This window comes from Falco cherrug, chromosome 1 (assembly GCF_023634085.1).
Source record: "Falco cherrug isolate bFalChe1 chromosome 1, bFalChe1.pri, whole genome shotgun sequence".
NCBI lineage: Eukaryota > Metazoa > Chordata > Aves > Falconiformes > Falconidae > Falco > Falco cherrug.
The window spans coordinates 45,679,045-45,701,871 of NC_073697.1; the positions used below are offsets into that span (position 1 = coordinate 45,679,045).

A 22,827-nucleotide genomic window follows, 5' to 3' on the forward strand; every position below is an offset into this window, starting at 1 on the left:
AGCAACAAGAGAAGCAAGGATATGAAGAGACATTTCACATAGCAAAACATAGCACACACTCATCTCACATCCATTGCTTCTATGCTTCCTTCCCTTTCTCCTTTTCCCAACACTCTCAGCGATTTTGTGCATGGGTTCAATGCAGAAAACTGCAGGAGTCAACGGGCATCACCTTGACTCTCACTTCACTTGCATGCAGCTACACTCACGTGTATGTATTTTCTAGTCAACAATTAATAAAGTGGAGAAAAAGCAGATCAGATCTTAAAAGATTTTATCAACACAACATATGTTTTCATGCATTTTAAGGAACTGCTAATGTGAAAACACTTTTTAGGAAAAGCTAGTAATAACCCCCTGAGACAGCTCTGTGAAAAATATCAGAAAGTTACTATGGAAGTTCAGGAATATTTCAGATTTATGGTCTAACTCTATGCTGTATTTCTAAAGTGAATCAAAGCTTTTTACAAAAGCAATTAACACTCATATTAACTGATTGAGATGCGTATGATTTGCACTAGTTCAACAAATGGAACATTTGCCTCATCAGTGGTAAGTTAGTATTTAATTCCAATCATTTCACCCTAGCTATTAAAATCTGAGATTTTACACCATAAACCCTCCAGGACTTATTAATAGGCTTTTGACAGAGTGGACAATTTTATTTCGTAAATATGGGAATGTACAAACAGGATGGATCACTGTGTAACAGTTTAACCACAACACAGGAACTGAATGATGAAGAATGTGGCCATTTAGCATTTCATACAAGTGAGAATTTCCTAAATCTGCTGTACACCAGCTTGAAGAATTATCTGGATGCATTTAAATTATAAGCTTCGGTTGCGGTTACAATCCAGCATGAAGACTGAAAGAAATAGTCAACAAACTTGTAAAAAATCTTCCTCTTATCAGGATTCTCTGCACAAATTGGACTGCTGACTGTTCGGGCTTTTTGATCTGTACCTAGGGTTTGGCTTTTGATCTAGGATTTGGCTTTTGATCTAGGATTTTACCCCAGGCCAATCTCTACAAATATACTTCTTTTCTGGGGCTCACAGTAGATGCGCCGAACTGTGGGACTACTTACAATATGTAGGAGCACAGCTTTGCATGCTTTCAGACCTGATCTCTTCTTTATAGAAGCTCACAAAGAAGTTGTTAGCCTCTGTCTGCTGTGCAAACTACACTGCCATTAGAAACAGGTGATTATTTTACTATCATTTACTGATAAACAGACCATATTACACCACCTTCTTACATCAATGGGATTATTACTAGGACTAAGCACTGTAACATTGCAATAAACATTTCCAAGATCTTCCCAGAGCATAATGGGAAACATACTTGGTCACCTCAAATCCTTAGAAAAGGAACGAAGAAAACGTAAGACATTTATTTGAGTGGTGGTTTGACCTTTACGTTACAGGTAAGAGATGGTTTATCCTAAGGTAAGAAACGTACAAATCGGACTGCTGCTTTTTTGCAGTGGAACTATTGCACTAAGCACCATCCTTTCATAGTTCCAGTATCTGAATTTATTCTGAAGCAGCAACAACTGGTTCCTCTACGAAATCGGTATTTCTGTTTTATGGAGTGGTTTATTACTAAATCTCACGCAACATAAATAAGTCTCAGATAGTTGATAATGTTCTCATTTTTTATTCAAACAGAAGTAGTATGCCATGCTGATGGAATTATATTTCGTGATTGGATTACAGCAGTAGTAGTTAAAATATACAATTGGGGTAAAAAAGAAAGAGATGAAAAATTATGGCTTAACTCCTTGGGTTTATATTGAACAGGCGAATTGTTATCCTGTCACAAAGCTGTTAATATTATCACTTAATTAACTAATGCTAGTATCTCCATAATGATTTTTAAACACTTTGATGAGAAAATTATACAGCCTACATACAATATACAGAAAACATTAATGCAAAGATTTAGATGCTATCAGATTTCTGGAGGCAAGTATAAGATGTAAAATAATGTCTTTAATAGTCATACCTAAATCTCCAGCAGATTTGATGTCAATATTATCAAAACCGCTGCCAATTCGGACAATTATTCGAAGTGCTTTAAATTTCTCCAGGTCTTCTCGTGTTAAAGTGATAGTGTGATACATCAGTGCACCCACTGCTTCATTTAGTACCTATAAATAAAATAGAAGACATTTTTTTTCTTTCATAGGATCGCCACTTAATCCTGTATACATATTTTCAGATATAAGACTGTAAAAGCATTAAATCCAGGTCTTTTGTTTTAAAGTTATTTCTCCAAGCATATTCCAGCCTCGTTACTCTCTTTCATCTCATGTATCCATTCTAGCATTCAGAAGAACTAAGTGACCTGCATTTGTGTTCTTTTTAAGAGGGAAAACTCTCCTCATTTCACAGGAGAGGCTCTGCAATATCAAACACTAAGTACAAGCATCACTGGATTGCATCTGCACATGCAGATGAAACACAACATGGGAGCAAGCATGTAAACAGTAAGGATTTTTATGCTTAGGCAGCTGACACTCAGTTTTGAATGCAGTCACAGAGCAGTATCTCTTCACCATACACACAGTGGTACAAGCATTCACTGCGCTATTAAGACCGCTTCATACCTGAATAGAAAACATTCAGTTATCATTGCAAAACCCTTAGACAACAGAGACTGAAATCTGCCAATTCATTCAGAAGAACAAAGCGTCTGTCCCTTAGTTTACTGATCCTGCAACTAAGCTCTCACCGATAAAAAAATGGATGTCATATAAATTGGTCTGAAATGCCAAACTAGACGTTATCCATAAAATACAGCACCAAGGACTAAGAAACCGTACCAAAGCAAAAATTTTGCAAAAGAAAAGCAAACATAAATTTAGAGGATCTGACAGATCTGAGAATCTTTCAAATTATGCTAGGGTGCACCCAACCTAATCAAGAAAGGTTAAGAAAAAGTGGTGTGGAGAAAAGACAACCAACACTTTCCTTTTTATATGCAAACTGGATTATTTCACTTGTTCAAAACCCCTGTGTTTCTACCTTCAATGTACTACCTAACTTCCTAATCATTCTACAAGACACAAAACACACACAAAAACTTCAGTATCTCAGCTAGCTGTAATGACTTCAAGAGGTTCTTATGACACACACTTCACGAAGTTCTGTAGAGGCTCTACATGTCTTATTGAATAGACTTTTGGGTCTGGTACACGTACAGATTCTGTCATCTGAGTTATTTCTGCTCATATAAGCATTTTCTAGGGTACTGCAAGATGAGTAAGAATAATCAACATAAATCATTTTAAAAAAAACTATTGCAGCAAAACACAGTCTGGCACACAGAGGATTACAACTGTTGGAACCCAAGAACTGCAGCAGCAATTTTTAAAATTCAAAATACACAAAGAAAAATTTTAGAACAAAACCAAACTCCATAAAAATGATAGCAAACCACCTCTTACTGAATACTTTATAAAATGATTTATGCTATTTCAGCAGGTGTTTCTGGATTGGTAACCCCAGTTCTAAATCAGATAAAGATCAAAATTCTTCGAGCAGAATTTGGATTTACTTTTAAGAGTAAGAACTGAAAAAAAAAAATCAGAAATTACACATCCTTAAAGAATGCAGCTACAACATAATTCAAAGAACAGCTGTAGGCTCTGATCTTATAAACCATTATACACACAAAACTCTATGATTTAAATGGTACAAACAAGTCCTTTGGAAATTACATTTAGCAGTCACCAGTAGAAAGACTGCACTCATCAGAACGTGTTTCTTTGGGTTTTTTTAACTGTATGTAACAGCTCAAACAAAACAGTTTATTGGTTTTACTTCTACAGCGACATTACAGTTGGTACAGACAAGCCAAAGCCGGTGCCTGGGGCAGTCTGCACAAGAAAACGCCCCTCTTACAACCTGAGTGCCCACCTAAAATGTCCTTAGGGTGGGGAGGTTTTTTTCATTCCATCAATTCCTAGAAGAAAACTGTTGCAAAATTTCACAGCTACAATGATATGGAAATTTCTTCAAGTTTCCGGTTTCAATCTATTCACAGCCCAGCTTCCACCCATTTGTCCTGGCACCAGTACTGGCCATTTGCTTTAACTGTACTTTCTCTCTTTGGTGCTTAGAATCCAAATATATTTATAGACAACGATCATATCCCCTCTCAGCATTCATTTGGCTGGACTTCACAAGCCTAGTCCTTCTAGTCGCATCTAGGATGATGCCCTTCTACCCCCCTGATCAAGTCTAACACTTCGCCACCATGCTCATACAAGTCTCAGCAATTCTGCAGGTGACCACAACTACAACCGCACCAGTGTGCTACTGGAAGTCTCCCTCCACATGGCGTTACACCAACACTAGCACTGTCAGCAGCAGTGGATGTACTGGAAATCTCTCCTAATGAAGTCTCATACAACATGCAACATTTCTGCATGGCCATTGTCACACTCCCAGCTGGTCCTTTGACCAACGCATAAAGCTGAATCCTTCTCTTGAAGTACACGTTTATGTCACACTCCCAAGTTTATAGCAGGACTTCTTTCTCCAAGTCATAGCACTTCTAACTTCAAGCCTCAAGGTCCTCAAGTCCTTTGTGATATCCCGGTTCTCTCCAATTAGCCACGTCCTCCAGTGTTTTATCACATGCATTTCCTCCCATCCCTCCAAGGTTGTTCTAGGCAGCTGTGACGCAGGAGAAAACATCCCCTGTGTAGTTTTCAGAACAGCAAAACCTGAAGTAGCTGAGATTACAAGGACCCACCTAAGGCTTGTATGACAGCCAGACCTTCCTCTCCCAGGCTGGAAAAGGCCCATGGTGTGCGTGTGGTTTTGTGTGTGCAGACAGAGAGCTGCCACGACTTTAAGTAGTGCGTTAAACAGGCATTAAAACACACCTGAAGTGGCTCTGAAATTTGTGTTTTAAAATCAGTGTTTCATTTGGGAAGCAGCTTTTCACTTCATAATCATGCATATTTTATTAACTCAGCCAGTCAAGAATGTAATATGGACTCTTAAGAGCACCAGTCTGGACCAATTTCACTACATTTTTGGACCCATCTAGGTTATGGTCTGGCACCAGAAGGAGATGGGTAAGTATTGGGAAGGTTAGGAATGTGTTCAATAAAAGGAAAAATATTTCTCAGCTATGGCTTAATGCTGACACTAGCCATTTCCACAGGCAGTTATTTACCCATCATATAGGATATGGAACAAACAGATACAAACGACAAATCTGTTAAAATTTCTTTGTAGTGTTTGAGCCTCTCATAGCATTACAGACCAGTTAGCAAGGAAATCCATTGCCAGCAATATAATACTCTGCAATTGTGTGTTATTTCACATGAATTTAACAATTTAACTATGTTACTTTTTGCAACAGGCCACGTGATTGAAGTATGCCAAAACCGCAGAAAATAGCAGCGGAAAACCTGAAGTTAGAAATATTCAGCACTGATTAATGTTAATGATACCACTTAAGAGAGCCAAAAAATTAATAGTGGAAGTTTCTATATTTTGGAATTATTTGTATTCTCAGTCATTACATATAATAAATGCACACTCGGAAGTTTGACAAGCTTGTCAACGAGTAAAATCAAAACTTGAACTAAATCCGAGTAGAAAATGAGACTGAAATCCAATATAAACATGAACAGTTCTGGAAAATTAAATAATCTTTAGAAAAAATAACTGTGCATAGGAGTACACTGAACACTTACAGAAGCACACCCAGTGGTGGAAGCATGAGAGAAACAGGGAGTATATGTGGGTTTTTTCATCATTTTCCATAATGAACTTGATTGATACAAGATTCACCAAATTCTAGTACAATTTTATTACAAAGATATCAACTTATGTCAATTTGAGTGAGATACCATTATTTAACAAGTTAGCTAGAAATTTCAGAGTAGCCTAGGTACGTGGCAGTCAGACAATACTCTTCCATGATCTCTTGCAAGGAAAGGTAACGGGCAAAATTTGATAGAGCACAAGCAGAGTTAGCTGTGTACCTTCAACAATCATTCCTGCCCTCATCAGCCTACTTTTGGGGAAGAAAGGATCCCAGACAAAAGTTGAAATGCAGGACAGGAGCTGGCTTCCTTCTGTTACCAAATGATTATGTAGCCCAATAATATCTACACCTTCAGACTTACTTCCAGGTGAAGCTATAGCACACTGCTTGTTGAAAGCCTTTTTCATACCCTCTTTAACGAGCTGACATCCTTTCCAACCACAACCGCTCGGACAGGTCTTTCTGCTGTTCTTCAACCTCAGAATGACTACTCTGCTTTCACAACGTGCCAGGTCTCCACAACTCTTAGAGAACAGATGACACGATAGTAGGAGACATGTCTATTTCAAAGAATTTAACAAATCTCGAGTACCAAATACTGAAGGTTTAAATCCTTTCAAAACCTCTTCCTATTTTTTCACCTTATTTCAGCACAAGACTATTTTAGCCATCATGTCAAACATGGCATAGGCACCACTGAGACACACATGCCTTGTACTATCTGGGGAATAACTTCTAGCATCTTGTGTATTTTTACAATGAAGTATATACATATTGTAACATGCTAAGAAAAGAACAGCGAGGCCTTCTCTTTGGTCATCTAAAGATGATGCTAGATTTTACTATGAGAGATTGATCTCAGAGGTTTGTGGATCAAATCTGGACCACAGAAACATAACACAGTATGTAAAATGCCAAACTATTTCAATGCAGAGACAGAACACATTTATAAATTACATACTGAATATGAAAAAAAAAATCGTATTTTTTAATGAAATATTTACTAATAACACTTCTAGAAAATCATCACCAGAAAGTGCTATAGTATATTTCATCTGGTTCTAGAAACTACAGGGTATTGCGTTTCTTGGACTTGGAGTTTGATGTGTCATCTCCAAACCCCCCCTATGTTCCAGCATCAGCAGACTTGAGATATTTTGCACGTTTGGGTGGAAAAAATGTACTTTACCTAAACTGAGTAGGCCTTGCACTCTTTGACGTGCAAACTGTAGCTGCATGTCAAATTTGTAATCAACAGTCTGCCACATAGGGGAAGGCTGCAGCACACTTGTAGCTGCTCTCAAAGCCTTACTAGAACGTCACAAAGGGTTCAAGTGAAACTAATGCCGTTAAAACTAAAAAGAAACGCCAGTGTGCTCAAACGGTACTTAGGCAGTCTCCAAAACTGCTGGTCTGTGCTCCTTTTTACAAGTTCCTGTTTCTCTTTATGAGACCATCAGCTTGATGTTCAGTTCCTATGATCTATGGTACTGTCAGTAACCTACGCACTTCATGATACGCGCTCTATTCAGCCAGGAGACTGTCTAGCATAGACCCTAAATATTAATACTTAAGTTTATACTATACATAAATACAAGTAAGTATAAATATTTTATACAAACATAAACAAAACTTACTTCCAGGCTCCTGAAAACACCCTCTAAAAACCTATACATCCACACATTGTATGAACTGCATATATACACACACAAAGTATGCAAGAGCCCGTTTCTCAACTTTTTTGAAATTTACTATTGAAAAATAGATACACATACAAATACACACACAAAACTTTATAAACAGCATGCACAGCCTACAGCAAACTTCCTTTTAAAACCTATATTGAAGCAAGCCTTTCAAACCCAGGATTTACTGACAGTTATATGCAGTTTAACGACAGAAGTCACTTTGAGAATACAGACTCTGAAAACACTTCTACTAAATAAAAGGCTTTAATGAAAAAACTTTAACAGGAGTTCTGTGTATTAACTCACATGTTCTATTAATAAGGCTGAACTGTGCTCTATTTCAGTTCAAGTCTATCAGACACTACGACGAATTGAACATCTATACCAAATGATCACTGTGTCATGAAAGTCACCAATGACAATGCATCAATCCACACAACTCTGTCTCAAAAAACCTGTTAATAATCACCAGCAATTTTCAAGCCCCAATGACCCTTAGTAAAACCTAGTACTGGGAAATGAAAGAAAAAGTTACTTGATAACCAACTATGTTAGACTCTAATCTGTCTGTAGGATTGATCTATGCTGCTTCCTGGGTACAGAAGCACTTCCATTCTGGTTTTTAAAGGACATTAGTTCAGAGACGACACTGACAGCCTGCCCTTTCCTATAATGCTGCACTTGACCTGTAATATCGCCACTGGCAAATCCAAAGATGTTGGCAGAAGGGCTTTGAATACAAACATTGCTTTTGTATACATGCTTACTGTGATAGTTTTATGTTTACTACTTTGTGGTATAATGAGGTATAATGAAGTTTTTAGGATTTCCTTTTGTTATTTTTTTTTCAAACTCTTTCATAAGGAGTCTGATCCAAGGCTCATTCCAGTTCAGTAAATTTATAAGGTTCTGGATCAGCTCCGAGGTGACAACTTCTTCCCTATATTCATACTGTTTAGAACAAGGAGGCTTCCTTTCAGTCCATATTCTTTGAGAATTTAATTTTGATGGAAAACTAAAATGCTGTGACTGCATCTTGAATATAAACAGCACTGATTGTACAAATGCAAGAATGCAGCTTTACTGCTAAACAAAGAAGAATCTGAAGCTGTAAAAATTATCTTAACCATTCATACAGAACAAATCAGACTCATCTGAAGAGCACCATTCTTGATTTGCTTGTATCAGTTTCAAAACATTTGCTGCATTGTGAAAGCTCTTCAGCTCTTCTTTGAAACAGTCTTACGATAAAACTGTAATGACTGAAACTGTTTCTACATTTAATTCCCATGTAAAAGTGCAATTGAAAGACTGTGAGTCCTACATGATTGAATAGGCAGTTCAGCTTTTAATTTTTTTTCTACTTAAAGTATGGAAAAGTAATATCCCTGTGAAGATGATTCTATTTTGTGCTTTTTAAACAGAAGTCAAGGGATCTGATACATCCTAACTTAACTCGATCATTTGTAAGGCTGAGCAGAGGTTTACCAGACAATTTTGCCACTTCCAACCAAGTAGCTTACTCTCTTTAATGTTCTGGTGAACTAGGTATTTCCATGAAGCCATAAATTGAGTCAAAAAACCACTCCCGGTTTTCTTCTTCTAACTGATCTGAGGCAAGATGTAGAAAACCACATAATTACAGGAAAAGAGAATGACAAAACGTACACAGCTTCACACTCACTCTTGACTTCTTTCCAGCCTATATGATTTGCTTTAAAGATCGTTCTTAACCAGCTGTGCTTCATGTCTTTCTCATTTGGGTTTGCAAGGATCACCGTATTTTCCTCTCAGCTTGATTGAGCTGTATACTACCAGATCCTGCATATTATGTTTACATTTAGCCCTTTGGAGCTAAACAGTGCATTCCATGTTACAGAATATACAGCATAATTCAGGAAGCCTAAAGAGTAAATAATTTGAACTCCAAAAACCTTGGGCAACACATAGACCTCAAGGGTGTGCTTGAGTCTGTGATGCTTTCAAAGGTACAGAAGTAGAAAGGAGGAGAAATACTGCAGAAATCAGAAGTGCTGGGTAGGCTGCCAGGGAGCTAGGTAAAGCAATAAACGTGAATGGTGTTGAAAGGAAAAGGGACTGGGGAAAAAAAGAGGGGGAGAGACAACAGAGCATGAGACAGTAAAAAAGCAAGTTGACCTGGAATAAGGATGGGAGCAAGCTAATTATTTTTATGTATTTTTGGATGAGGACCTGCATTTTTGGCAGAACCAAAACACCATGTACATTTGGAATCAGTCTCAGATGGTTACTGTGAAAACTGATTCACATATGATTAATTGTAAAATAAAAATTTTAAATATAGCGAGGAACTCTTACTGACAGAATGCAATCTCTATTAAGAAAGAAATTCAACCACCAAAATCTGAAAATAGTTTTTGCCCTAAATGATAAATTTTCCTGATAGGATCCAGTGTATCCAGTTCCCAGTTATGCCATGATACAGCTTGACAAACATAATGCTCAACTTCACATAGCCACATGCAACATCTACAATAAAACAGAACTTGGGGAGTCGAAGTACAAACATGTCTATTGCAGCCTTTCGGACTGGTTTGAAAACAAACTGCTTTTTCTATGGCAGATGGGAGGGTGGACAGGGGGGAAGAAAAATCAATAAAAACTTTACACAAGTAATTTCTGAAGAAGTGTAATAAACATCTATAACTGCAAAGTTATTTCAAAACCTTGGGTCACACTCAGTGAAGGTCAGTATTCACTTAAGCACTGGCAGCCTGATTTTCAAGAGGATGGGAACATATCTTCACCATCCAACTTGCCTTCCAAAGAGCGACATGGGGAATGAATGCTTTGACCTGAGATGAAGCCAAGTTCTAATACATATTATGATTTACTTGTGACCTTAAACAAGTTACTTATTTTCCATACTTTAATTGCCTCAGCCATAAAAAAAGAGAATGACAAGTGAACTCTTTGGCATTAGGGAATTGCTGCAGAACTGAAACTCGGGCATTACCCAATCTGGAGAAAACTTTCTTTAATTAGCACATAGTAAGGTATAATAGTATTTGGCTAACGTCCTGCTTTTGACCCTGTATACAAATGGCATTCAAACCCTCACTTCTTTTCCTCCTTTTTGTGTGTGTGTTAAAATCTTTCAGCCTCCTTGCTCCTCTATGGAAAAATGTCTAGCTTGCGCTTTGCTGGATCACAAACTACTACAAATTCCCCTTTACCACTTCATTTCCTTTGCTGTCCAGCTACCTTAAAAGACAGTATCTTAAACCATCATCCTGTCCTTGAAACATTCTCATGACCAGCAGAAATCCCTTCTTCATGTTTACTCCTCAAACCCCTGTGATACAGGCTCCCCAACTGCGCAAGCTGGGTTTATACTGGTTATTTTCCTAGCCATCCTTTTGTAGTCTTTCATTCCTTTCCTTTTCATCCATTTCCCTGTTTGTGTCTTCTTTTTTTTTTTTTCATTACATTCCATCTATGCATAGCAAACAGTGTCAATCACCTCTTATATCCCATTCTGAATTTCCCCGTCTCTGGCCTGCTTCCTGCAACTTCAGACAATCTAAATGTATCTGTACCTGCTACACTATTAGATTCAGTATCTCTTCTTAAAGACAAGAAACATATGAAAGAAAAACCAAATTTCACCTTCTGCTTCCAGCAAGCTCTTCTCAACACTAAACCTTTTCCTGATTTTCAGTCATTTCTTCTTTCACAAGGGTGAACAACAGCCTTTTACAATTTAACATCCATAATCAAAATCTGTATTTTAATTAACAGCACAACATCATTTAGTATGGCCAGGAATGTGCATTCATAAATACATGAACATTTTCGATACTGCCTTAAATATACACCTTCTAATTCTAAAACTTTTCCTGAAAACAATTTTATATTTAGAAAAGCACCATTCCCAAACAATGTATTATATAAGCAGTACTAAAATACAGATATCTCTAAAGATGCGTGGAAAACAGTTATTTTTCACTGCAGATGAACAGTGAACACATTTCACATGGAAGTGAATGGTACTCAACACCGCATAGAACTGATCTCTTAGTCTATGTTAGTGTAATACAACAATATGATAATGGTTTGTGATCTGTTGCAGAAATTTATGACCTGGCAGAACAATGGTACTTTGCAAACCCCAGTGTTTTAGGACTGCATCATCCTTTGGACTACTGAGAATTTGTACTATGGCGATGTACTGGTAGCTAGTGAAAAATACAATTTTCTAGACATAATACTGAGTTCACTAAGAATTCATTATTTTGGTATAATAAGCAGCAAAGGATGCAAGCTTCAGTATAATCCACTAAATGCAACACTCTTCTGAAGATCAACAATAGATCACTTGTGTTACACATTAGTTATTTAAATGCTTTTCCAAATCTACCGTTTGAGAAACACACACTTACTTTCAGTCTGAAGATTTGTAAAGTTAATTTACTACATCCCACTGATAACAGAAAATACTGAGTGTTTCTAAGGCAAGGCATTCATGTCACACAAGAATTCCCCTGTCTCAGAAGTAAACAATGTTGATTTCAGTATGCAAAGAATAAAACTATACAGGTGGTGCAGCTGCCAATGTTACAGTGTTGATCTGAAGAGCAGACTGCTATTATCTACTAAAAAAAAAGTGCAACACATCCTCCACATGTTATTTAGTCCTTGTTAATGGAACCAGCTATTTATGAAACTTCTGACAGTGGTGTAAAACAGGAAAACAGAAAGATGAATGCAACTTTTCAACATGATTAAAAAGAAATACAGAGAAATAAGGCATTATATCACATTTTAATTCTTGATTTATATAAAGGAGCTGAGGGGAAAAAAGCTTGGGTTAAATATTTCTCCAAATTAAAAAATAAAGCATTATACTTATTGACTTCAAACCTTACAAATTAAGTGCTTTTTTTTTTTAATTAAAAAAAAAACCCAAACAAAACAGTATCCATTTCTATGCATCTCAAATTACCAGTGAAGACAGAGAAGTTTTCACTTCTTTGCATTTATTTGTTCTCATGCTAGTTACTTCTAGGTTCTCATTCACTGCCACAATATTGAATAGTCTTAGTTGTATGCACAGTAAAAACACTAGTCTTTTTCCAAAGATGTTAAAGAGAAGGCTGAAATTAACACTACGTTTTGGTAAAACCTTGCTGTTTTGAAATACAATGTAAGAACAAAATAGAAGTTCATGTTTTTATGCTATCCCATGAACCATCCACTGTAAAGATGGTCTTCTATACGACAGTATAAATGTTTTCAAAAAAGACATGAGAACAGAACTATAATATTGCCAGCTCTGAATCTAGCTTATTATTTCAAGAACCATCTAAAAAGAATAGTTTTAATTATCCTGTCAGAAACAACTAATGAACTGAGAAAAAGAGTGTTTGCAGATTACTTCCTGGTAGGAACATGTTTGTATTTTTTTTCCATTCTCCTGTTCACATTAGAAAAGGCAGCTGAACAAAACAAGGTAGTGACATTAAGCCAGTACTGATGCAGCAGAAAACAACTTTAAACATCATTCCTGACTACCGTTCTGACAACAGCCTATTCCTGTGAGGGGACGGGGGCAGAAGGGTAAGAGATGGAAACCTAAATGTCTGCAGAGATATCCGCCAAGGAACTAGCATCACAGATATCCACCAAGAAACTACATGCAGGGCTTCAGGAAAGAGGAGTCATCTCTTGTGTTTGCCTGGACAATGAGAATTAGTAGTTCTAGTCTGCTGTGTTGATACAGCATAAAACTCTTCCGTCTTTATTGTTTAAAAAAGAAAAAAACAAAAACCAAGAAAAATCTATCACCTACCCTTGCAAATTTTGGAAGTTTTAACAATGAGAAATGTTTTTCAGAATAAAAATAGCTTCCTTAAGAAATAACAAACTAAGTATTTGGTTGATGGGTTCTCACCAGGAAGATACTAACATGAAATGGGCTACAGAAAATGAGATTTATTCACCTGGTAAGAGAAGGAAATTAGTTTGGTATTATTTTCAAGTAGCAGACTTTGTAAAAAAGTCATCAAAGAAAAGATCAAATCTTTCATCAGATACAGAGACTTTAAAAAGTTTAACAATGCTATATATTACAAGAACATGAAAAGTAAATAAACAATTAAACCAGTTATGAATTCAAAATAGTGAAAAGCATCTGAAAACCTGTCACAAACCCAAGGGCTGCTATAATTAGCGCAGGACAAGTCTAACAAGGTACCTCTAGAGAAACAAAAATACTGGTGCAACTTGGTTCAGTTGACACAACTCCTTAACACATGAATCACAGGCAGCACCACACACAGAGAAGTGGATGCAGACACCTACCTAGCCTTTAAGACTTGGATCTGTACTTGTCTATCATGGATCTTTGCTGGAGAAGAAAATCAGTTCCTGTAGAAGGACCCCCTGGTTGCCCTCCTCTGCTGTCGTATTTATAACATTTTTTGCCTCCACTGAAGCTGTAAGGCCTGGTTTCATCCTTTATCAGGTGAACGAGTATTGGGCATTTGAGGCATACTCTGCTAGCCAGAAACTTCACCAAAATTAATTCTACCTCTACAGAAGTATGGATTTGAAAAGGTTCTATTGCTGTCTAGACGGCAGCAAGGATTTGGGCAAGACTTGAGGACTTCATGCTGAAAGAAGTCTCTGGAAAGAAACATGTAGGTGTACAGGCCAGCTGGCTCCTTTGGCTGTCATCACAAAAAATGGGTATCCCTCTAAGACAGGGGTCCTCAAACTTTTTAAACCCGGGGCCGGCACACGGATGCAGTGGCAGGACGTCATCTGCGGCTGCTTGGTTTCCCCCCCAACCCCCGGCAGGGGGGGGCAGGGGGTTCTGTAAATACCGGGGGCCGGATTGAGGACCCTGGGGGGCCGTATCCGGCCCTCAGGCTGTAGTTTGAGGACCCCTGATCTAAGACAATGAGAAAACCTTTGACAACATTAATATTCACTAGTTGTTTTACAGCTGCCAAACCACATGCAAGGGTGTGAACTTCTGAAATAACATACAGTGAGAATACATTACTAAATTCATTTTTTAAATGCATTTTGGGTTAGCATTTGCTTTGAAACTCTCCTGCAGTGTCAATTCTCAGTGCACAAGACCTTCTAACCCAATTTGCACAGTTCCTTAGCTAAACAAAGAAGTCTGAAAGTTCCTCACTCAGCCAATCTGGTACTGAGATTTGGCTTTCCAGCTTAAGGCAAAACGTTTCGAAGAAGCATTTGAAAATATCATGTAATACTGTAATTTCCCCAGAGGTAACTCTCTCCATGAATCTAATTCAGTAGGTAAGCATATGGACAACATCCAGCCAAAGATACTACACAAAAGCATGCTTCAACACAGACATTTTCATCATTGTTTCGTCATCGTGTTTCATACTTACTGGAAACGATCAGTAACTCACTCACTAAGATAATCAGCCATTAACTACAATGCAATAGTGAAACACTTTGTCATAGCTAAGAACAATACTGTATCTGTTAATAATCATTAAAATATTTGCATTTTCTAAACCATCTCAATTATACCTCTAAATATTACCTTTTCATGAATTTCTTGTGTAGACTGAGCATCACAAAATGCCACTGTGGCTACATCCTTCAGAATAGGCATTTCTACTGTACAATCCCTGCCATCCAGCAACGCTACCAAAGGGCGTGGGTGCATGGGCCCATTCATGATCGGAGGTCGAATGCCTACAAAGAAACAGAGAAGACCTGTTATTCAAGCCATGCAAATGTAATTTAAAAAAATTGGTTATAGCTAGTCTGCTTATTCTGATGGCAGAAAAATATTTCAGGGACTGAAGCTAGTAAAACAGGAACAAGTTTACAGTCAGCAATCAACAAAACACAAAAGACCTAAGAAAAAAAATGCCATAGATGTTCAGAAGGCTGAACAATAGAAGATGGATAAAACCACTAAGGGAGTGGTATACTCATTTTTTGAAGATACATCCTCACTGCTCTATTAAGAAGTGTCTGTGTGATCTTATCCAAGCTTTATGTTTTGATTAGATTCCACACCTTTGTGAGCTCTAGACAAGAGTGAGAAACATCTTGTCCAGGCTTGTAAGAGTATAGCTTATGGAATACTATAAGCAACTCAGTGAAGATTTGAGTATTCAATTTACATATATGACGATGATCTGCTGAGTCTAAAATTTAACTGAAAAAAAGCCTACAACAGCAAAATTTTGAATTTACAAAGATCCAACATCCAAGTGTACAGGCTAGCTGCTGATCTAAGTAGGTCTACTTCGGCTTAGAAGTTTTACAAAACAATTCTGTATAGCTTAGTGAAACAAACACATCATGCTTAATCCACCACTGAAAAGTCTTAAAAATACAAACAGAATGTTCCTCCCTAAATCAACATCACACTTGGAACACTGCAGACTGAAAAAGAAATACATGTTAAATATCCAAGGGAAGGAAATTCACTTCAAAGTGAAGACGTCATTTATATCCTCTTTATGGAGTCTTAAAAGTAATCCTTACAACAAGATATTTAGAGAGCATCTTTTTAACAGTATAGATGCTATAAATATACAAAAGTACTCAAGGGAATAATACTAAACCATTACATGTACACAAAAGTAGTTAAGTGTGGGTGGAAAAAAAAAAAAGGGACTTCCTGAAGAGATAAGGAAAAGTAAAAACAAGAATGAAGTACATGGAGCTTTTTTTTTCTCTTTTAAAATAAGTAGTTTTAAAGACTGCACAGTGAAGCAGGCTAGACATTTCTTGCATGCAAATTTCAACAACGTATTTTTGGTGCAGTGTGAATTTAAAAACATTGCTTATGGCTTAATAATACAAGTTAGTCCAAAATTAATGCAAAAGACTGAGGTTCCCCAGCTACCTTCTACAAGCAATCCCTGCGTCTTAAGTCCCAGCCTGTGTCAAAAAGCAAGCCCTGAAAGACCATCATCTGCATTTTAAGTGGATAGAAAATCAGTAGAATCCCAGCTGTACAAGGTACCTGGTGAAGAAAAACAGCTGCTGGGAAAAGAGATTTCCACAAGTCAACAGAAACAGCATACTACTTCCCCACTGGGGCCAAGCTCAGGTCTGGGGCTGAAGGAGTACAGCTAAGGAGATTGTTACCCTCATAGTCCCAATTGTCCAGCCCTAACCAAGTCAGGATGATAGGCCAGCCCGACTACAATCTGGCATTTAAGTTCTTTACCTATTCAAGCAGTTTTTATACTTGAGGGAGACCGAACAACCGTCATTACATTTGGCTCCTTTCTGTTCTAGTACCAGCATCTCTCAACGACTGATGATGCCAATAACCTGACTCTGCAGTACTCTCACCATAGCAGACAGGCATTCAGGTGTGAAAAGTATTCACTGAAGTTCTCCAGGGGTACAACACCCACGAAACTATTCTCTGTTGTAAAACCACTAATTCCTAACCTCTACTGTCATAGTCTACAGTGACAGACACGCTAACAAATACTTCTGGTACACAGACTCTTCCAGTAATATCCAGCCACCAACATTAAATGAAAGCCTTTTAAATATATCTATTTTTTAATTGTGCATCTTGTTAACCTACCATTGTTACCTGTTTGAATCGGAAATGGCCACATAACCTTCGTAGTCATTTTTACTAAATAAACCACACACTAAATGTGGTTCAGGACAGAAACGCTACATGAATACACAATTCAAAACTACATAGTTTGCCAGAGAATAATTACTATCCTTTAATGGGAACTTAATTATAAACCCCCACATTACATTTACTTAGAAACACACTAAAATAAAGCATGTTACAGACTTACGCTATTTTGGAAGAAACATGAACATGTAGTAGCATTATTAAAATGCAATTATGTCTTGAAAGAAAATGTAAAAATGACATTGCAAGTCCTATTCATACTGCACAGAAACCTATGCTTATTTTGCAACTGAAATGTTATGGCCATCATCTCAATTGTTGGTCCAGCAAAGCCAAGATTTCAACGACAAGTCTGAATGTTAACTAAAATAAAAAAAGAAAACTGAACTTTGTTACTGAAGTTGCTGAAGATGAATGAGGAAAATATGGCACAGATGATTCCCTCAGTTACATATAACTAAAGCACCTCTGTCAACATAACAGTGCATATAGTCCAAACAGATAACAGAAGATGAGATGAAAAACTGTCAATTCTAAGAAATGCTTTTCTGACTAGAGCTATCTCAGAAAATTATGAAATATAGCATCACAAAACACAACCCTTTAAAATAATGATTTCTCTATATACATAAAGGTGTAGGCTGGCTGTCCCCTCACACCAGTGTATCTATCGATTTCAACCAAGTTACTTGTCCATATCGGTGCCAAGTGGCATACCAGCCAGACCAAACCCTAAAGCATAGAAACAAAAGCCAGAAAAATAACTAAAAGGATAAACCCTCCCTGAGAGAAACTCAGACTTTTAGAGTCCCCAGAACTCAAATACATCCAGTGACCTTGACCACAAAAACCCTACCAACCTTTGCTTGCCAAAATCCTTTCTGAACTTCAGCATAGACTTCCTGTTGCACAACCTTTCTGCCTAAATACCGTATCACTGAATCGCAGACAATAACTCAACACTTAAGTAAACTTACAGTAACTTAATCACAGCGGCAGCCACTATTTAAAGTTTACATTTGGAAAGTCACAGTTTCACTATGAATCAGAACCCTTTGAACAAAAAAATACTTCTTCCACTATAGATACTTTCTGCCCATTTCTTATCTAGAAATGTCATACTGCACCATGTGTTTGGCTTTGCAGCAGACCCTTCGAGTGGCAGGATAAAGCAATGTGTATTTAAGAGCAGTATTTTCCACGCCTGCATTAACAGTAAATCATGCAACTTGGTGCCAGAAAGAAATAACTGTAAACTGTTCAAAAGTGACGTTCAACACCACAAATTTGAAACTAATTAAAAAAAACATAATTTCACTTAGCTGGCTTATTTAAGTATTAGTACAGCATTTCATATAACACAGATAACATAAATTATACCATCCACCCCCACATCCTAGAACCTTCGTTACGGGAAAAGAATCTCGGTTTATCCTAACTTGAGACTTTCAGGAACCCCTACCAACCTGACATTTCTTAATCTGAGCTTGATTTCCAGGGTCATGAATTCGATTTCTCAATGCTTTACAATCTTCAGTATTCTGAGGCAAAATAGCAGCCTGTCATTCCATCCTCATTTCCATGTCTTTAATTTTTCTTGCAGCCTCCTGTAATCTTGAACCAAAGCTTTTAAACTTCTTATCCACTGCAACCTCTGTAGCCTGGATGGTGTTCAAATTTTTACTAAAAATTAAACACAAACAATACATTAAAACAACATTAAGGGTCTGACTTGTGCTCACAGAAGCCAGGAAACTCAAAGTTAAAGCTTCTCACTGCATCTGCACCCTTCCCCCTTTCACTGCTGGCTTTTCCACCACACCTGCTGTGCTGCCACCAGCCGTTAACATACCAGGGAAACCAGCGGAACCTTGAGCAGGACAGCAGGTGTATTGTAAACAGACATACCTGGAACAGTCGGCACCACTGAGGCAGCAAACGCTTTGCCTAGGTGAGCAGGGATCTGAGGATAGCCTGTGATCTCCAATACCACCCGTGCTGGAGAGCCAAGCGCTCCAGTGAGTACCAGAGATGGAGTGAGAAGCCTTAACTCTGAACTTGCTGGTTTGCTTGGGTATAAGTCAGGCCCTTAAGGTTATCTAAATGTATTTAAGACAAAAACATTTCCAACAGGTCTAATCCAGCTATTAGCCTGGGGTTCCCCTCCCACCCACCCCCAATATAGAAATAATCTGCTGGTGAAGCTTTTGCCCCAGTAACAACTACTGTGCCAGTGACTGCTGGAATTTTTCTAAAATAATACCAGGTATAAGCACGGACAGACAGAGCAGTTGTCTGTATGCAGCAGCTATTCACCGTCTGGCCAACAGAAGAGTGGCTTTTCAGGGCTGCAATTTGGACTAGCTGATCTAGTATCAAAACGTTATTATTAGTCCAGCTTCTATGGAAAAAAATCTTGGAATTTGAAAAAGCAGTTTTCAGCTGCAGAACCTGACAGGATGCCAGCCCCATGCACAAGCATTTCAACTGACTGTGGGTCTCACAAACAAGAAGATTAATGAATTTATCATCCAGCTTTATAACCAAAACAGGGGAGGTTATGAATTACTCCATACCTCGGTAGCATAGGGGACTTACAAATGATCAGACCAACCTTAGCACGTAATGTAGTTTTTTAAACTGGAAAGAAAAACCAGCTAGCTAAGTGGGCTACTTTCCTCCCCTCTCCCAAATCCTACCTGCACCTCCTGTCACTCCCAAAACAAAGGTATGTCTTTGTGTGCTAAGCTCCAAGAGGGGAGAGGTGAAGCCAGCACCATCAGGCATACTCAGAACTGGAGGGTAAGGAAACTCTCTCTGACATACTCTAGGTGTTATAATGCATTTCAAAGCCATCGTAAAACAACCTTTTATGTTACGAACAGACAGTAACAGAAATGGTCACACTGCACAAACAACAGAGATCTCAAAGTAGGCTGTCACCAGTTGCTGACATCAGGACACATACCAAAATGCAACAAGGTAAGCTATTATGATTAATGATGATTAATGATGTCATTTCCACATTTTTATGCCACTGATTAATAAAACATCATTAGGATCAGGAACGTCTCAAATAAAGCATACATGTTAAAAGTACAGGACACTGTCAGGTTTGTAGGCCCAAAATTTGACCTACCTTTCATTTTCTTAAATCTGTTTGCAAAGTCCATGTAATTCTTTAAATGTGTTTTTCTTTTTTCAAAACAAATGCTTCAATTCTTTTTTCTGAAAAATACATCAATGCCAAAAAGCACAACACTTATCAGTAACCCTATAATGACAAACCAATAGGCACATGAAATGGAGGACAGCAGCCTGGCAAAGGAGAGTTTTCATTTTCACGTTTCTGGGGATTCTTACAAGTGCAAAGATTAAATAAGCAGAAAAACTCCCTCGACAATGTCCTTTTAAAAGAATTTGTTGTATAAAACTTCCTTTATGCACTGCAAAACATCAAAGTGATTTAAGTTTTTAACAAAATGCAAGCTACTGAAAAAATCTAATCAATATTTAAAAAACAACATCCGAAAATGACAGGTTGGACATTCAACTAATTTACAATTTTGCACATGTAAAATGAGACTAATCCCCCGTGGCATTTAGTTTTACTTTATATTCTCACCTAAGCTGTAAATTCGGTCAGAGCTGTCACTTATTTAACGTAAGCTCTCAAGAAAATTTACATGTTTTTTTAGAAATAAACGCTAATATTAATTCAAGTAAAGAACAGGATGTCAAATTAAAAATACCCCACTCATAACAATGAACACAGAAACTGTTATGAATTAGATTTGCCAATATGCACTATTAAAATTCCTAGAAATGCCGTATTTGAGGGTTCCTGACACATCGTGCATTTTTAAATTTTGGACTTTCTTTTGGTAGCGTCTTTCTTTTCGTGCACCATGACCTCAAGCAACATTTAGCTTCAAGGTAGAGCAGAACCCTAAAAGCAATCAAGTAGAAACAAACTTTAAAATACAATGCAGGTACACGGATCAGTAACATGGATTCAAGGGGGGGGGGGGGGGGGGGGGGAAGAGTGCTTAGCAGCCTTAAGTATTTTGATATTCAGCATATTTAGATGCTGAATAGGCAACGCAAAAATCTGCTGATTCCACCAGAATCAGAGCCAACACCTTTTACCACCACCTTCAACATGAGGAGGATGCAATATCCCATGACTTGGGATGTGGGACTGGGGAGGGGGGGCAGATGAAAGAGTATTTTTAAATACAGAATGCCAACAAAGGGTACATACAGAAACATGAGAGCTACTGCTGGAAGTCTGAATTACTTTGCAGATTAAATTTAATTTCTTTCTTTTCCCATTTAGTATTTCTAACTATGCTTCTTCCTAAGATTTTAGGAACCTGCTGCAAGTTTTATTGAAAGTTGTAGGAACAATCCCAAATTGATTTTCAAAAGAACAAGATCTGGACTCACAATACACGTACAACAGAAAACTAAGCATAAAGCATATGTGCAGTCTCAACTGAAATCAGGCTCTATTGAAAATAGGGCTCAGAGGTTAATGCTAAGCACACTGAAACTTCACTGGAAGCACACAGCTGATACATATACTGTTGCAGTCTATGCTTTTTATTTACTCAAACTCAGTAAAAACAAGTCATCTTCCTTCTTTTCTTTTTAACTTGCAAGAGACCAAGAAAAATAAAAGTGGTTTCCGGTGCTGTGCGGAGCCAATGATGTGCAGAGCAGTCACACCCACTTATATCCTCTCGCTAATTGCAAGGATTGAAATACACCCAGCCACTCTCCAGGACATTCACAGCTCATTCCCTTACACAAAATACATAACCAACACCACTACCATGTAATTACCACCCTGGTCCACAGACTCCCATGGTACTTAGATTCATGCACACATCACATCATTATTTTCCCACCTGTGAAGAAGGAGCCTGGGTATGCAAGCAATTGCTACAGCATACAGCACAAAGGCCTCAACACAGGGAATTTTGAGACAACTGTCTTAGGACTTTCCCTTTTGGTACAACTGAAATTAAACAAGCCAATGACTTCCATTTAGAAAACCACGTATTTCCCTGCTGTTACTGGAACCAGACAGCCACCAGTCCTCATTACCATATTCACATAGCAAGTAAACTTGCCATTCTCAGATATTAGTCTGGTAACCGCAAGAATATGGGGTTCTGCTGTGTTTTTTAAACAGTGATCCCTAACCAGTCTTTGTTAAACATCCAGTAATTTTGCTGTTATTTGTCTAACATCTGTCAGTATGCATACAAAATCCTAAATGCTTGTCAGGATACAAAAAACAAAGGTCCCACAAGGCACATCTTGAAAGCCTGTGATCAGAAATAAAGTTCTGTTAAGGGGAAACGAAATCATCTGGCAACATTTTCTATTACTACACATGTACTTCAAACATCCACATGAAAACTGGAGGTATTTCACATCTGTCAAAATATTACTCAAATTACATATTCAGAGCATACTATAACGATATGCCTAATCTTAACCAATACTTTTCAAAATAAAACTGAAAACAATATGAATCACACCTATTTAATGTCAAATAAACAAGCAGTAATAGGGTAATGCATTACTGTAAAATGTTTTGTCTATCACCATTTAAAAAGCAAGCCAAATGGCAATATTCAGTAACAACTACATCAAGTACTAAAATGAGAAAGC

General features: G+C 37.7%; 1 protein-coding gene across 10 annotated transcripts in view; it reads right to left on the reverse strand.

The window, feature by feature from the left end:
• CTBP1 (C-terminal binding protein 1) overlaps positions 1 to 22,827 on the reverse strand; it is a 251,664-nt gene that overhangs the window by 25,141 nt on the left and 203,696 nt on the right. For 6 of the 10 annotated variants that reach the window (XM_027815475.2, XM_055716535.1, XM_055716478.1 and 3 more), the window contains 2 exons: positions 15,055 to 15,209; positions 2,011 to 2,155 (listed from right to left, as the gene is read on the reverse strand). In XM_027815475.2, the coding sequence (XP_027671276.1) occupies positions 2,011 to 2,155; positions 15,055 to 15,209 (300 nt within the window). Of the gene's footprint in view, positions 1 to 2,010; positions 2,156 to 15,054; positions 15,210 to 18,608; positions 18,826 to 20,281; positions 20,371 to 22,827 lie in introns of those variants that run through there. The other 4 variants (XM_055717055.1, XM_055716921.1, XM_014285963.3 and 1 more) reach the window with 3 other exon arrangements.